The sequence below is a fragment of the Mixophyes fleayi genome, chromosome 3 (assembly GCF_038048845.1).
Source record: "Mixophyes fleayi isolate aMixFle1 chromosome 3, aMixFle1.hap1, whole genome shotgun sequence".
Classification (NCBI taxonomy): Eukaryota; Metazoa; Chordata; class Amphibia; order Anura; family Limnodynastidae; genus Mixophyes; species Mixophyes fleayi.
In genome coordinates this window covers 21,897,760-21,916,373 of record NC_134404.1, presented here as the reverse complement: position 1 = coordinate 21,916,373, position 18,614 = coordinate 21,897,760, and the positions used below count along the sequence as shown (strand labels likewise).

Sequence of the window (18,614 nt, the reverse complement as noted above, 5' to 3'; positions counted from 1 at the left end):
GGTAATTCTGTTTCCAATGTGCCACAGCAAACCCAAACCTTTCTGTAAATGGCAGAAGTATCTAAATCTCTCTATATACAATCGTTATTCAGCGTCGGATCTTCAGTCACACAGTGAATAGACCGATTGTACGCACCCGTTGTGCAAGATGTTTATGGAATAGTTAACGAGTATGCTCAACATCCATCTACTACTTCTGAAAGAATAATCCTCTTTTTATTTCTAAAGTCCTTAATGTGTGCAGTGAAGACCACCCAGTAGGAATCTGGATAAAGGTGTTTGGGCCGTTCTTGCCAAGGCCGGCCTTTGAGGTATTTAAAATGTGTAGGTCAATAGGGAGCAATAAACAGGGACAATTATAAGCTCTTTAGTAAATCTCATAATGGAATGTATTTGTAACAAAAACAAGATGGTAGAACGATTTTGGCCCAACTTTTTTTGCCCATTTCACTGGATTTATTTTCAGGACACATCTGTGTCCTGACCAAGAATGATTAAATCACTTTCTGATTATACTAAGCATTTACTTTTCAGTGAAATATTTTCTAACAATACGCCTCCGCTTTCTCCGATATACCCTTTCTCTGAAATGTGTCATGTTTTTGAATCTCTCCTCTCTTGGATCTGGATAAAGCCCTGTAGATTGGAACCCTGGTCTCGGTCAAAGGTGACCATATGCCATGCTTTTCCTATGGCCCTTTGGATCATTTTAGACTTCACCAGCAGCAAATCACTGTTTGTGTGGGCTTAAAACAACCAACAAATCTCTATTGACATCAGACGTCTATTAGGATTGAGGAAACTTGCGGTCCGCTAGTGATCTGTCGGACCTGTGCGTACAGTCATCGTCCCACTGGCCTAGTTATGCTCCGTACGGTGTGGCCGTTGGGTTCTGGGGTAGATTTGTTTCCTCTGAGTTTTGTTTAACCAGGCAGAGATCTGCCTATGTATGACTGCTTGTCCATCCCAAACCTTCATCCAGTGCTACACTCTTTTTTTTTTTTTTTTTTAATTTGCCATGTTCATGCCTGCCTGAAAACGTTTCTGAACTTAGGACTAAGAGTTCATATTAAATATATGTTTATATGCAAATGTTAGTGATACCTCCAGAGATTCTTGTGTTGTCTTTTAGCAGGCTTTCGATCATTGTAATCATTTACTCTAGAACTGCATCTCGGGAGTTACAGCATCTTCATAAGAAAACATTTCTGTACACCAAGACAAACAAGGGCCCAGTGTACGTTGTAGGCACAGCATGATTGTATGTACAAGGCAGGATTTCACCTCTCTGCCAACTCGGTGCCCACGGCTAACGCTTGTGTGTGCTTTGGTAACTGTGCTTTGTGCTACCATTATTTTTAAACTGGAGTTAGCAGAGAAGTCTCCTGGTTTCCTATCTCTGATTAATTTCTGGTAATATGGGAGAGAGAAATGTTTCCCCCAAAGTCTGTGAAATATCTGGAAAAAATACTAGATCAGTTTGTTTTAAAATAAATTCTATGTAAAACTAAGAGGAGGGGGGGATCACTGGGGGAGCTGAGGGCCTGGGACAATGCAGCGAGAGGTTAAACAATAGCGCTGACTCTCAGTTGTTCTGTAATAGGAGACAATTCTTTATAGACAAACTGTAACCGAGCCTGTTAGATAAACGTTGTATTAGAATTTATTTTGGTGTGTATTCTTCCGAGTGTGGGTTCACCATCGGTCTGTCTCCTTGGGTCAGTCAGGGCACCGGTCATCTAACATGACAATCGGGCAAGTTTTATTCACTTATGTTACAAGTATTATTCCAGGTAAGTTGATTTTTTTTATTTTTTGTTTTTTATTTTTTAAACTGAACTTTAGACTAACAAAGTACAAAGTTCTTAGTTGTTAGGGTTGAGTTGCAATTTTTTGTTTTATCTTTTTTTAAAAATACAGTTGTACTTTCCATATGTCCTGTTATTCAGTGTAATTCCAGCAATTAAAAGGGCTGTTAATGAAACACCTCAAAAGTCTGTATTTATCAACCCAGTCGGGTGCTGAAGTTGTGTTCTTACTTGGGACAAGCCAAGAACTATTATGCGTCATTAATAGTCGTCAACCAGACGTGGCCGATGTAAGATTATCGCTGGATGAGTCCGGTTTGACCTCAAAATAAAGCACAATTTGGAAATGTTATTTAGTCCCTTTCAGATTATTGAATAATGTGTTTACTTGCAATTCCACAGTCTTATAATTTGCCAGAAAATTGGTTAACAATCATGTTTGCAAAATGACTCAATTATTAACCACTGCTCTTCAGCTAGATTTTCGATCATTGCAAATCTGTTGTCCAGTCACGTGATGGGATTCTCACTTGGCCTCCCCAAATGTTGCAGTTCCTCTGTCCACTCCCAGTAAACCTGAAATGGGCCTCAAAGGACCAGTGTGAGAGATGAAGCAGCGGAGGACGATTGCTTCCATTTATATTCTCATCGTCTGGCGCGCGGTGGCAGCCTTTGCTGCTCGACTATTGTCCCAGTACACGTGTACGACAACGTCACGTGTACCTTCAACGTGACTGCATTAACCCCCTTGGCTGCCGGTACAACCGTCTGCGCCTTTCAGCACAGATAAAAGGTTCGCTGTGCGATAACCACTTTGGCCTCCTGACCCTTGTGAATTTACAGTAATAACGCATAATGCAGACAATCCTAATTGTATATGTTTTTTTCATACACTTTTTTCATACTTTTTTTCATACTTTATAGCCACGGGTTACAGAGCATTCCATTCATTATAAGTCATGTGCAAATGTCTTTTTGTTTGTGACTGACACCAATTACATGTTATTACTTTGTGGAATAACTGTAGGCTGATGCCTTTACTGAACATCTGTATAGTCGTCTTACTCAACCTGGTCATACTCTAATGTGCTGATCACACAATCACGAGACTTTAAATGAACAACTTTTGGGGGATGGTTCAGAAGGATCCTCTCCAATAAATTATTTTTATATCAGGTTTGTGAAGGAGCCTTACCCAAAAGCCTTTTGTAGATTGTTAGAGCTGTCCTACAACGCCTTGTCAATAACGTTTAATAAGATAAGTGCATAGAGGCACTTGGGATACAATTGGTGACCAAAACAAATTCAGTGTTTCACTGTCGTCGAATCGTCTCTCAAAGGTTGTGTAGAAACAAATTCTAAACACAATTGTCTTTTTAACTGTCTGCTAAAATTAACAGGACACATTTACATTCCAAACAACTTTTTATACCATCTAAATGTGGGTGGGGGGTTTGTACCAGTAATAAGATTCATGAATTGGCTCACTCAACATAGTACTATTGGCAAAAATTGGCCAATCATTCTGTGAATGGCAACAGAGGGAGATTGGCTTGTGTCTAGGGAAAATGTAACACCTAAAAATGAAGTATTATGCCTACTAAAATATGGCAAGTATTTTGGACATTTCTGTATGGGTTATGATTCGAAGAGTCATTTTAACCCGGCGTCATTGTGGGGGAAAGTTGTTACACGGACATTGAGATGGGTCATTATGACCCGGGTGTATTTTATGCCTGATTTTTTAAATTTTAAGGATGTTTTTAAAAGATTTTTAGTATATTTGGAATAATGAACTATTGAATGAGATATTTTGGTTAAATAAGAGAAAAATTCAAAATTAACAACTTCTGTGTTATTGCTAGTATCTTAACAAAAAATAAACGTCAACTAAAATTAAAAAATGTTTCGTTGACTATGAGTATGAGATGTTTGAAAATTAAAAACAATACAAAAACAAAATCGGCCTTCAACTAATCTGTTCCACCCAGCTACGAATGCTGCAATATGAATTCAGGAGTTCCGGGCATATAAATTTTGTCACATGCTTGGCATTTATGAGTGGTCTTGCGATCTTTTTCAGTGGTACACACTTGACATCTTTTCCGAACTTCTGGTATTTTTGCCGGTGGCTCCTCTGGAGATTCTCCAGTGAAATCTCTAATTCTTTTGCGCTTTTCTCTTGGTAAACGAAATCCATCTTTGCGGATGCTTAAGTGTTTATTCAGGAGAGGAAGATCCAATGTTTTGATGAATTAATGTCGTTTTTGCGACACAATATTATTATTACACTGATATATTGTGATCGCATGGATTCCAGCCATAATTAGCATGGCATAAAAAATAGTCAGGGGCCATTTTCTCGAATTGCGGCTCACGTCCTATGTCGAACAAAGCTCGTCTGCAACATCTGCTCAAAAGAATAAATAAATCCTCCCATACTAAAATGGCACGAAATTGTTACACCGGCATTGAGGTTGGGTCACACTAACTTTTTGGGAGTTTGCGCCCATCCACTTCTCTGCGCTGACGACTGCTGACTGAGTGGTAGTGGGAGGGGTCTTAAATCCAGTTACCGAGATGTTTGGCAACGCCTCATAACTAAGTAAAACGATGCACATAATTTAAAACGCCCCGGGTCATTACCCAACCTCAATGACGCCGGGTTAAAATATAAAACCCAACACAATCTTCACTTACAAGACTAACCCATGTCTGGGACCCCATCCTTTCAGGAAATACCTAGTACCAAGTACCTGAGCTATAGACTAACCCAGTGGATCCCAAACGATCTCAGTTCAAGGCACCTTAAGGTCTTTATAATATTTTCAAGGCACGCCTAAGCCATAATATCTACCAAGTAGTCCCCTGCCTTGCTTACCACTGCCCTGGCTGTGGCACCCCTGTGAGATCATTGCGGCACCCTAGGGAGCCGCAGCACACGGTTTGGGAACCACTGGGCTAACCGGTTGCCGATGGAGCACTTGTAACACTGTTTCTCCCCCCCCCCCCCCCCCCCCCATCTGTCCATTGTTGCCGATTGGATATTTGAGGGTTGGGTGCCAGCTTTTTAGGATAAACTGTCATGATTATGATATTGGTATTTCTTACGTTCTCTATAACACATACAGGTAAATATCTCTGTGAGTATAATGGGAAAAAAAGTACTTGGCACACAGCAGAGTTCTTACATGTTGTGAAAACTATTTCCAGATAAATATATTTTGGGTTAGAAGACTTTGTGACCTGAAAACTGACATCACAATGGACTCATCAATTAAACACGGTGAAGAATTATCCGTCGCTGGGTTGTGTACCTGTACGCTTCAGAGTCCAGATTTGTTGGCTCCTTACCACGTTCTATATTAGAGCGAAGTAACATTTAGATGGAATTACGTTTTGTTGATTTATATTTTAATTTCAGGCCCTTAGTATGTGCGGCACTCTATAATAGTCGCATAGTTAGTGTGGCTATCATATTAGGAAAGTCATGATGGTAGCTACGTTTTCTCATCTACCTATACATAATACCTGCCTTATCCAAAGCAGCTGTAGTTGTATTTTATATTGATAAAGGCACCCTCTGACATTGTATATCGATACTCTGCAAATATATCCATGCATGCCCATTTTCTCTCATCCATTGAAGAATGGACCTATGTTTAACGGGCAATCATCACAGAACTTTCTATTTAGTATATATTGGGCACAGATCTCTTTATTGTATAGTATTTGGGGGGATGTCAGTCAATTTATAGATCAAAAGCTTTAATTTAAAGATGCAATGCCACATAGAAATATTTATTTTTGTTTTAAATAGCAAGTTAATTGTTCTTAGATTTTTCTTAGAGGATAGTAATTTCTCTTAGATCTTCTTCTACAGATCATTATCTCATTTTCAAAATCTCTCTGGAGGGTAAGCAAAATGGCTGCAAAACACAGTCAGTCAGTCTTACACAGATACAGGCTCTTGGCATGTCATGTGATGGCAGAGGGAGGAGAAGGAGGATGTCCCCGAACAGACTGAGCTCATAGGGGCATTCCAAAGACTCTCTGCTCACTGCACTGTGTGCCATATGACTGTGGTTGCCATGGTAGTAAGAATCATAAATCCTTAATAGCAGACTGAAGAAACAAACGGGGGGGGGGGGGGGGGGAGTAAATACCAACATTCTGCTCATAGCCTGCCACAGTGATTTATTTTTAACAAAAAACTGCCCACTAACATCGCTTACAACGATTTAGGTTTCCTTTTCATTATTGTTTCATTGGAGTATATTACATATGAACCTCAGGTAAATTGCACCTCTTGCATGGATTTGTGTCGTCGTACGGCGAATTATAAGGAGAGATTTTTAGTCAATGACCAAAAGTGTTCAGGGACAGCAATAGCCAAACAAAACACACTAATCAAATTACTAAAGATCAGGACATCTGTAACACAGCAATCTATATGCTAAACTACCGATTTATTTCTGTTTCATGTGTATTAAAACCTCTAAATTGCTGGATTTCTGTCCTTCATCGCTCCGTTAAATGTATCCAGGCAGACCTGTTTGCCGTTTGGTCTGTTCCATTGTGGCTTTGTGGTAACAGCCACTTGCGTGTGACGACGGCATTTCTTGGGCTCTGCAGTAATGAGTAACGACCCCTTTGTAGAGTCTACCTGTTATTTTGAACAGATCTTTTCTTTTTTTTTTTTTTTTTCACATTGCCTAAATAATTGGCCTGAAAAAAAACAAAAGACAGAGAAAACAGCTGGATTGAGCTTAAAAGGCCAGCACCACATTGCCATGGGGTTGCCACCTGCACCGTTGTGCTGCTCAGCTGTTAGTGAAAACATCACGTTCCTACTTGTTTACTGCGCAGTAAATTGGAATGCAGGTATCGCTCTCTCACTTCCTCCTCATGACATCACCAATCTATTTGCCTGATGGGTTAACGAGGCGTAAGAACAAAGGAAGAGTATGAACCTTTTTTTTTTTTCCTTTCTTTTTTTTCTCTCCCTCTCCTCTTTAAAAAAGGCTCTAATTAGGCACATTCCGTACCCGCCACACGTGGCAGTTTGTGCGAGCGTTTGATCATGTGACCTCCGTTTCCTTAGGTAAATCAGGTCAGCGCTAAGCCGTAGGGCCAACTGACTGATGCTATCACTTAACCTTTTTATTTCCGGTGGTAGTTTTTTTCCACCGTTCGTGTGATATTCTTCTGATACGCAGAATCATTCTTCTTATTCCTTTACCCTATATCTATTGTCATACTGTTTCTTTGTGTGACAGCGATTATTGCAGAGAGTTAATATCTCCGCCGTTCACACATCTCAGTATTAAAAGGGGAAGCCATTGTAACGTAAAGGAAGATATTGTTGGTTTTCTTTCGTCTCGGGTCTAATTAGAGCGTTCAATGAAAGCCCACACTTATATCTTTTTAAGTACGTATAATTTGGGCTTTTAACAGAATCATGATAAATGTGAAGAATTCCTACAAGTTTGTACAATGCTAATATCAAGCCTGAGTAATACGCCCGTGATTACCTCTCAAAGCTAATGGTGTTGGACCTTTTCGTGGCCTTCAGCAAATGAGGTCACTCAGCAATTGCTTGTTCTTCAGAAAATGAAAGTATCCGTAATTGATTTAAAGAGAAATATTCTACTTATACTTGACCTTGTAGCCCGAGGACCACTTATGCGGTGTCTGTAAAAGGTACATATTGTTATATAGACGCTCGTGCTTTTAGTCTTTGTTCTCACATAGGTAACAATCTAGTTTGTGTTTTGGGAGAGGGTTCGGCAAAGAGAACACAGGGATTTTATCTGCTCTTATGTCGATCTGTCAGAGGAATCTAATCAGGATGTTTCTAGAATCCAGTTTTTACTCCTTTTTTTTTTCTTTTATATAACCAGCGTCATTAAGTATTAATTACTTAAGGACAAATTTACCTTGTATTACTTTACTAAAAAATGGAGACAGCAATGTGAGATACACTTCTCTGGTAATCCTGTACTTCATCTACCTGTGTCCCTCTCACTGCTATACAGATTGTAAACTGTTCTTGAAATAATCTGTCCGTGTGTTAAACTAGATGTACAGCACTAGTGTGTGTGTGTGTGTGTGTGTGTGTGTGTGTGTGTGTGTGTGTGTGTGTGTGTGTGTGTGTGTGTGTGTGTGTGTAGAGATAGATGGAGCTATATAACATCTAGATAAGTGTTGGGCAAACTTTTTCAGGAGCGGGCCGAATAAAAAAGAAAAACTTTATGGTGGGCCAATAGAATTTATTAACAAACTCAAATATCGAAATAGGGTATAGCGATATTATGCAATTACCTTTTGGAGGGTAGTACAATCGCATGTAACTACCATGGATGGTGACAGTCCTGCGTCTGGTGCCCGATGGATGTGCAAACGTGGTATGCGTGTGAGAGATGGCATACCATGGGGTCGCAGGGGGCTGCAATCGTCCACTCATCCGGATGTATGGGAAAGGCGCTGTTCGCTAGGTGCCCTTGTATGTTTGCTGAAGCGCCTGGTAGAGACGGTCCGCGCATGCGCGGTGTTCGCGAAAAAAAGAGGAGGAAACTACATAGTGAAGTGCTGCGATAGAATTATTCGCAGCAGTTTCTCGGGCCGGATAGGACTTCTAAGTGGGCCGGATCTGGCCCGCGGGCTGTAGTTTGCCCATCACTGATCTAGATATATAGTTAGAAAAATGATTCAACCCTTTGGCCTTTTTCCCCATATTATTATTTCTATCATTGAACCAAAATGGATTTATTTAGAAATTCTTACCGCTGATGAACACACTACGCACATCGTCTTACCGCTGATGAACACACTACGCACATCGTCTTACCGCTGATGAACACACTACAGCACATCGTCTTACCGCTGATGAACACACTACGCACATCGTCTTACCGCTGATGAACACACTACATACATCGTCTTACCGCTGATGAACACACTACGCACATTGTCTTACTGCTGATGAACACACTACGCACATCGTCTTACCGCTGATTAACACACTACGCACATTGTCTTACCGCTGATTAAAACACTACACACATCGTCTTACCGCTGATTAACACAATACATGTGTAATTATTTTTCTTAACTGCAAATGCCAAAAAAAGACAACTCATTATATAAGCGTTCACCCCCCTGGTTTTATTAGCTGGTATTATCAGGCACCGCTGGGGAAGTTTCTGTCTGTATTACACACCTGGACGCTGCAATTCTCACTCATTGTTTGCATTGTTACTTGGCTGGAACATTGGTGAACAGCAATTTTCTTCTCCCAAATCCTACATCTCATACAGACGTGATCTGTTGTCCCTCCAAGACTTGTCTACATCATTTTCCATTATCAGGCACTTTATTTTGACCGTTTTTGCTGCCCCTGAAACACTCCTCCCCCATAATATTATTCTCCCACCCTGGGATACATTGTGTTCTTCAGGTCATATACGATTTCTCTCCTCTCTCACGTGACTTCTGTAAAACTGTAGGTTAGATTTTACGTGATATTTCTTCAAAAATGGTTTTATTTTTTACATATTCTCCTAAAACGCGTGGTCTATCTCTGCCTAATTCTGTCCTCTTGGTGGTACCTAAGAAGTGCCCTTTTTTGGCAACAGACAAATTTACAATTATACCGTATTCTTTCTTTTTTTATTTATGATGGACTCCGGAGGATACTAAGCCATTGAAATCGTATATCCTTCACTTGTTTGGTGCTGTTCTCCGATATTGCCTGGAATGTTCTTTGATCTTCATGATGAAGATGCATCTGCAACTTGAGCAATGCACAAACCAGTCGTGGAACCTCTCACTGACGGCTGTATTTATTTTTAAGCAAATTGAAACATATTTTTTTTTATCTGTATACATTTGGACTCCAGTCAATTACGTGATGATAGGTTTTATCGTCTTGGTAAAATGGTTGAATGCTTGTTTGATTAATTGTGTGTTGCGCTGTACAGAGAACTCATTCACATCAGTCCCTGCCCCACTGGAGCTTACAGTCTAAATTCCCTAATATAGACACACACTCACACACAGACAGAGAGGGAGACAGACAGACAGACAGGTAGAGACTAGGGTCAATTTTGATAGCAGCCAATTAACCTACCAGTATGTTTTTGGAGTGTGGGAGGAAACCGGAGCACCCGGAGGAAACCCACACAAACACAGGGAGAACATACAAACTCCACACAGATAAGGCCATGGTTGGGAATTGAACTCATGACCCCAGTGCTGTGAGGCAGAAGTGCTAACCACTGAGCCACCGTGCTGCCCAATTAATTTGTGAGGATCATTGGTTAAGAGGTCCCAAATAAATCCATCTGGTCAGGCCATAAAATATGTAAAATGCTGAAGTAGTGCACATTTCTTACAGCCATTTGAATCCTCCTAATATTTCGAACATGTCAAACGGCCAAGTAAGAAACATGTAATACTAGCTGAAAGTAAAACAAAACATGTGCTTATAGGAATTGTTCTTGTTCCTCCTTAGACTTTCACATCAAGATCATCCTAAAACACAGTACACTATACTATACAATAACCACAACCAAGATAACTTGGTAATAACATGCACGATAGATGCTCTAATAAACTTAAGAACCAACACTTTACCGATATATACCGCCGCCGTTCTCTCCAGTTTATCACCACTGTGTACAGATTGCAAGTAAGAAAAAGGATTTCATTAAGTGTTTCAATGTACTGAAATCCCAGTAGGTGTATTTTCTGTATGCACGGAGCGCTTTCAGATGTTGCAATGTGTAAAATTAAAGCTTTGTAATAGGATTCCTAAGGTCTTGCTCATGCAGGATTCTGCATCATTTCATCCTCTCAGTGCATGAACATATATACTAAGTATGTGAGCATTTTCATTACATGAAATGAGGGTCGGTGCACGTGTGTATATGAGAACACATATCCCCATGTACATATCCGTTGCTGTAAGGTCAGATCTGAGACGGGAATGTCCAGTTTAGAACAGGACGAAAGACCCCAGGAGTTAAAAAGTACATTTAAATAAAATAGTGATTTGTGTCTCACATGTAAGCACTGTTAGATAATGAACAGGCCTGTCCTGACACTAGCAGTCATTCGTGTCTTTAGAACATCACATTGTTGTATTAACGATGTACAACAGGACAGACTAAACTGGTTGCATCTCGTAAGATCAGTTCCACCGCGCTGCTACAGTTTGAGCGTTCTGCTCATTACAGAAATTGCGCGGTGGTTTTTAATTCTTTATGACTGAGAGCAGCAAAGGAATCATATGGTTAAGTTCTTCCTTATGGTAAAAAGTGGCACAATGAAGAAAGTCAATTAAAGAGGTAAATTTATTGTTTTTTAAAAATCTTTTTTGAGGCCAAGAAAAGGTAGTTTGTGAATGTTTAATCTTTTACTAAACTTTAATATACAGAGCAGCAGACATTTTATAGTAAAAATTCACTTAATTTCTTAATAAATTTCTGTTTTAGAGAATCTATTATACTTTATACTTTTTTTCTGAGTTTTTTTTTCTTTCTCTTTCTTTTGGGTGCAATTTTTTAATCTATTTATAATATTTGTGTTATTTTAGACATAAATTCAAAGCCCTCCATTAATTGCCATGCTATTTAGAGTTCTTGCTGCCAGGAACGCCCCTCTGCTCTATTTCCTCCTGGCCGATGGAGTTAAATGAGGAGAATGGGGGGAGGGATGTCACCTTTATAATTTTGGACCATTATTTTTCTCCACTTTTATACAACATCGTCCACAGTTTAAGGAATACAAGGCAATAGTCTTATTTCTCTCCATTCTATCTTACTTCCTCTAAATACCTAAGGGATATATATGATCAGAGATGAATCACGTTTAAATGAATGTAATTCCGTAGCTGAGTTCTAGAATCTTTCTATACCTGCACTGTAAACACCAGTATTTCTCGCTTGTGGTTTATTGGTGCTATTGCACAGCTCAGACTTGTCTCGACAGCGACCCGGAACTTTACACCTTCTTTTTCTAACAGGTGCAAAAGTTGTTTGTCCTGCTCCCATCTGTAAGGAAAACACATTTTATGTGTCTGTGATGAGTGTAAAAGTCAGAGGTAATTAGTGAGGGCAACTAAAGGCCAGCGAGAGGACATGTGACCGTTGTAGTGGTTAAACATTACACTGATTCCCTGAAAAACCTCAAGGATTGGTAAAACATGTTTTGGGCAAGGTAGCAGATGTATAATCTGGATATAGTCTATACTTTGTGACGTTGTTAACTTCTACCAATCCTGCATTCCCTCCAGAAAACATTGTTTTTGCATCACCCGCCCAAGAAAGATCTACTGAATGAAGATGTGTCGGGGTAAAAAATGGACATAGACATCATCTTCTGACCAGCAGCAATGACGTGTCCTATCCATCCATGGGGGATTTAGGTTATCCTATAGCGTTCAGTTCCTTGGTATAATATTGACCCACATACTCTGCAATATTGACACATTTTTGGCTTCTATATGAGTGACGTACCCCAATTGACAAGTTGTCGGATGACCTCTTTCGGACTGCACGTGCGGCCATCTAACAACCTCACCAAGACCACTATGTGATCAGCCCACTCTATTGGCTAAACTGGAAGCAGAGGTTGTCTCTCCGCACTCGAGTCCAGCGGCCTTCGGCAGCAGCCGCTACCACAAGGCCAACTTTATGTAGACATCTGAGTGTACGTGAACTGCGCTTCATACACTTTTTACTATTATGCTTTTATTCCTTTGTGTACAAGTAATTGTTTAAGGTAAAAAAAAAATACCCATGTTCATCTCTCCTGTTCTCAGGATGGTTTAATGATTAAATTGGCCATAACTCCAACAGTTCAGCTTAGAAGGCCGGTCACTGATAAAGTTGCCATGGGTGTGTGAGCAGGCAGCCTGCACTGCAGACAGTAGAGGTAGCGGGGCATCGAGATGGCATGGATCTCAACAAGATTAATGTCTCCCCATCAACTGAATAGTTTCCTAGGGCTGGCACCGACCTGCCTGTCTCCATGCCCTGCTGGCTCTGTGTGCGCTGGCCCGTGCTTATTACATTTCTTATCAACATAAAAGTTGGTGACCACGGGGGGTTCTTGTTTTGTAGGATCAAAACGCCTCTGTAAACCTGCCTGCTACAGCCAAAAGTGAGGGAAGGGGTGTGGGGTGGGGGGGGGGGGGGGAGGAGGACATGTTTGTACTGAGAAGAATTCTTACAGAAGCATTACTTCATATCAGTAGTCGGTTACAGTCATTAACCTGTCAGATTCGGAATTCAGAAGAGTAAGTGGAGACGGGTGTTGCCAGTTTTTAGTACCGGGGAGTGTCTGCTGATTGGCAAGACTGGTTCAGGTGGAAAATGGTGGCTTACAAGAAGCAGGTTGTCTACTTTCATATATATGAGGGAGTCTAGTATCCTCTTGTCTGCAGCTGTGCAAAGCTTGTTCCTTTTTATAAATGTGTGCTTTATATAGTGCCAAGATATTGATCTCCAAATAGAAGGGAACCTTTTGAGAGTTGCCAGAGTGCTGAAAGTTCATATCTGAACAATTTGGCCACTCACATCCAGTTCTGTTTAATCCCTAGTAAGTATACTTGGCATGACCATGACCAATGTGCAAGCTTTATTTGCATCACTTATTTTTTTCACTTTTAAAATTGGTTTAATGTACCGTGATTAGTGCATACTAACCCGGAAACCAGTGTATATGTGGGAATTGGTTCTTCTCCTGTGCTGCGGGCCACGTGCACATGTTCATCTTTTGTTCCTCATGGAAGCCTCTCTTACCTTGGGGCGGGGATCGGTGCTCCCCCAGAAACTGCAGCTGTGAGGAGGGTAAGGTTTCATGCTACCTAATGACTGGTCAATTTCAAGTCCCCATAATCGGCAATTGTTTAGAATGGCTGTCGTCACGCAGGGCCTGGAGAGCATCCCACAGAGAAGGCTGACAATTAACCATTTTCCTGAAAATATGTGAGCTCAATTTTGGAACATCCATGTTACATGGCACAGACATGTTTGGCGTTCAGTTTTTTGTTTTTTTTCAGCAAACTCCTCAAATTTAAGCTGAAAGGTGCAATTGTCCCCTTTTATGTTTAAGGCTACTTGCAGACTGACATTATTTATCGTTTATTTTTATTTTTTTGTAATTCAAAGTATTATGCATTAACCTTTAGTATAGCCTTGTTTAGCTGTAAAATATAGAGTAATGCCTAAACTCTAGTGAGAGACTGCAGAGAGGTTCCATCATCTGTCTACGTTTCCTCCCTGAATGAGCAGAGGCAGAATAAAAATGTTCTTTGGTGAGACTTGCACTCCGTCTCCATTTTCGTTAGGATGCCAATCCTCTAGCGAAATATCTATGCCGGAAAAGGTATTTTGGCTTGCGTTGCAGAAGTTTTTTCATTTTAGCGTGGCCCATCTTCTGGAGTTGGGAAAAGATAGTATTGTGCGTTTGAAAGCCAATTAGTCCAAACGGTAGAGGAATCCCAGTTCTCAGTCATAAAAAGAAAGGAAAGAGACATGACTTGGCATCCGAGCCTTTTCCCTTTTCTGACGATTTACTGTTATCGTTTATTTATATAGAGCCAATGTATTATACAGGATTTACCACTAATCGTGCTAGTTCGATCCTACCTCAATGGTGGTCACAATGTAATTCCCTTCCACAGGTGCACAAAAACACGTTCTAGAGCAGTGATGGCTAACCTGTGACACTCCAGGTGTTGTGAAACTACAAGCCCCAGCATGCTTTGTCAGCTATCAGCTAGTTTTCTACTGGCAAAGCATGCTGGGGCTTGTAGTTTCACAACACCTGGAGTGTCACAGGTTAGCCATCACTGCTCTAGAGGCAATTCATTAGAAACCAATTACGTGATCAGTATATTTTTGTCTACGGGACAAAACCAGAACCCATTGGAGTAAATTTGTGAAAATACGTTAGTTTGCCCTCATGATCTACACTTGTACTGGTGTTGGAGGGACCGTTGTCCTTCCTTTTTTTCTTTAAAGAATATCATTCAGTTGAATAAAGAGTCATCTTAGAACATTCATTAAAGTCCTAATATTTAAATTGACGACCCTTTAATGCATGCCGGGGAAACCTCCCCGAGATGATTGACATAAGAAAAAGTTGTGATCTGGAACTTTTTTGGATCCGTTTTGTGCCTCTCTTCATTTTGTTGGTATATTTCGGTAGAAATGTTCCCGTCGTCTGCCTCCATGATGGACATATGGCCAGTGGTATATCGATCAAACAATATATCATCTCTGCCTAATGATGTCTCCTCTGGGATTACACCAACAGAACTCTGACTTTGATGAATCTCTCGGTTGAAAGGCTACGAACATGTCAAACTTTACATTTAAAAGGAACGACTGAGACAAAAGTGTTGCCCAATGTCTGTCTTTAGCAGGACACCAGATGAATGAAAATAGTATTTATCCCAAAAAATTAGTTTACTTCAAAGTGGAACTTGATCTCCAGTTATTTCTCCTTTTGTCTGTTTATTTTTGTTTAACATAGCTTATAAAGCAGTTCTCTCCATGTAAAAGTTCCAAGACACTCTACGTTGTCGGAAAGTAATGGCTGGAACTGGAAAGACTTAATTAATACGCTTCACTTCTGACCGACGCAGAGTTTGACGGAAGATGAAAACCACACGGCCCATCAAGTCTCCATACTTTATTCCTATAACACATTCCACATTTAGAATAGTCTTAAGTCTATTCCAAGCATGTTTACATTCCCCCTACCATACTAGCATCTACCACCTTTGTTGGATGGCCATTCTACCTATCTACTACCCTTGTAGTATTTCTTCCTCAGATTTCCCCTGAACCTGCTACCCTCCAGTTTTAGTGCATTTCCTCTTGTCCTAATACTTCTCCTCGTGTGTAGAATGATACATTTGAAAACTTCTATCGCATTCACCCTTCACAGCTCTAAGCGGCTCATATTGAGGTTCTTTAGTCCTTCCTGGTAAGACCTGTGATGTAGACCATGCAGTTTGTGTATCTAATTTATTTATGCCCTCCTTGAGAGGTGGTCTCTAGAACTGTGACCTCTATATAGTGGCATCACCACGTCTCTTTCTCAGCTACGAATCACCCTTCCTATGCAACCTACCATCCAACTGGCCTGCTCTATTGCTTTGCTACGTTGTCTGCCTATCTTTTATGTCTCCCAAAATATTGACTACTAGATTCCTTTCCTCCCCAGTAGTTGATATTTTGGTGTCATTAATACTATATTCAGCTTTTTCATTTTTGCCTTTGCAGTTGCCACACTCTTCAACATTACTATAATCTATCTAAGTCATCAATAAAATGTGTCTATTCTGTTACATAACTTTGTGTGATCTGCGGAATAAAGAAAGAAGTACTTTCCCTTTGATACCAGTAGATATGTCGCCAATTAGGATATTAAACTGGACTGTACCAAGTACAGATCCGTGAGATACTCCACTGGTTCATTCTCTCTCGTGCTTTGCGCCGTCTCCCCCTCTCGTGCTTTGCGCCGTCTCCCCCTCTCGTGCTTTGCGCCGTCTCCCCCTCTCGTGCTTTGCGCCGTCTCCCCCTCTCGTGCTTTGCGCCGTCTCCCCCTCTCGTGCTTTGCGCCGTCTCCCATTAACTATAATGGTTGTCCATCCTTCAACCAATATCATAGCCACCTAACCACCTTCGAATCCAATCCCAAACTTTCGCATTTATTTATCGGTCTTCCATCTGGGACAGTGTCAAAGGCCTTAAAATCTAGCTGAACTACACCCATGTCTCCATATTTATCTATTACCATAGTCACCTAGTCGAAGAATCCGTTGTAAATTGCTGAATTTTTAACTTATGTCAGGTTCACTGATCTGTAGCCACTACGCCACTTACATATGAAATAAAGTTCATAAACATTCATCTTTTTTCCCCCTCTTGTTCCTAAAATTATTATGTAATTATTACAAACAAAAAACATAACGTGCTATTGAGATGCTAATTACGCTATTTAGGCAGATTGTATTTGTTTATTCTGTTAAAGCTTACTAGTCCACAGTAACCAGGCATTTAGTGATATATGTTGAACAGTTGTTAAAAGATTTTCATTCCACTTCATTGCAGGAAGAGGCGGAGGTCAGCCCGGAGGAATGCGAGGGAAAGAAGAGTCCCAGCCCTACAACCGAGGTTGACCCTGGAAACACAGTGACCAGTTCTCTATCGGTGAATGAATACTTTGCCAAGCGGATGGCAGAACTTAAGAAATCTCGGGCAAGGCATACTGAGCTCGCTCTGGAGAAAACAGAGCCCAACCCTGCAGACGGTATAGAGAGTTCTTCAAAAGAGATCAAGAAAAAATCCAAGAAGAAGCAGCGCTGCAAGACTGACAGTAACTCATCACTGGACTGTCCTGCGGAACCGGCACTGATGAGTAATGGTGATGGTTATGCCACAGAGAGTCGGGAGCCAAGAAAAAAGTCAAAGAGCGAGGACATGCAACATTCGGAGGATCAGGAAGAGGAACAGGCTCAAGGTGAGAAATTAAAAAAGATGAAAAAGAAAAACAAAAGGAAAAAGAAGATGTCCGACTGGAACGAGAAGGAAGAGGAGAATCCCGATCAGAGCGAGGAGAATTACACTGTGAAACCAAAGAAGAAGAAGAAGGAGAAATCTAAAGATTAGTACATATTTTACATCCTGGTATTCTGATTGAAACTGAATGTGGGTTTCCAGCCTTTTTATCCATTCACATCTAGGCTTTGATAAATTAATTTTTCCCCTTTTCCTCGTATTTTGCTGGCTGTTACTGCTGACTTGTCACTACCAAAACGAAAATATTTTCTTTCTTTTTTTTTTTTTAATATTGGAATCCAGTTTAAATGATATGATTGATGTACAGAATGAGGATATATCTTAGACCCATTTTGATAGCACAATTAATTATTTATACCCAGCAGTATCGGGGTCGTTACCCGATTTATAGATTTTGAGACTGTGTAAACTAACTCTGTGCGGGAGAGTGACATATTTGTGGTAGATATACCCTCATTGGCTTTATTAAAGGTTTGTTGTTTTTGTGAGACACGTCCTCTCCCCCACTTTTCGTACAGTAGATTTCTCCTGCCCTAAGTACCAATTCTGTTGGGTCTTTCCTCAGGCCTCTCACCATTACCGTTTACTGAAAGCCCCTTTTAGCTCTGTAGCATCTGCAGCCGTCCATAGCATTCACTGAGAAATGGAGGGACGGTGTGCATGCAGCAGCTCCTGTGATTGGCTGCGGATCCTATCCAATCACGTGCCACATTCACTTCCCATTCGGAACTGCTGTGCGCAATCTCCCCGGATAAAGTTGCAGTGATGCAGCAGCATTGTGAAAATCTCTGTGTACAGAACCCGTGTAAGAACGATGGATCTACAGAGGTCATGAAATACAATTTGAACACTCGATGACTGAAAGATCGGTCTAAGAAGACCTCAGGATCTATTTTTGTGGTGTTGGTGGACTGCACTGCCACATTTTAAATGAATTCTGGGGGGGGGGGGGGCAAAATAAGTTTATTTAAAAATGAAATTTCATTATTAAACCCTCCTGAGATTTTTCTACAAATGTTACTGATGTCTGAAGCCTTATTATACTGCTCCACCTTCTTCATCAACTCCCTTCTTTCAGATTTTTTTTTTTTTCATTCAGTTCGATAACTTTGTCTTAGATTGTTACAATTGGGCTGCTCCTTTTCAGCAGAATAGACTTCCGGGATGTGCTTTTTACAGGGTAGCTCTTTGAGTCGATGCATCACCT

General features: G+C 40.6%; 1 protein-coding gene across 1 annotated transcript in view; it reads left to right on the top strand.

The window, feature by feature from the left end:
* The window catches only part of PINX1 (PIN2 (TERF1) interacting telomerase inhibitor 1), a 76,819-nt gene extending 58,477 nt beyond the window's left edge, over window positions 1–18,342 (top strand). Inside the window, exon 7 of the mRNA XM_075201206.1 lies at window positions 16,940–18,342. Within this exon, the coding sequence (XP_075057307.1) occupies window positions 16,940–17,497 (558 nt within the window). The 3' untranslated portion in view covers window positions 17,498–18,342. The remainder of the gene's footprint in view (window positions 1–16,939) is intronic.
* Window positions 18,343–18,614: the final 272 nt, after the last annotated feature.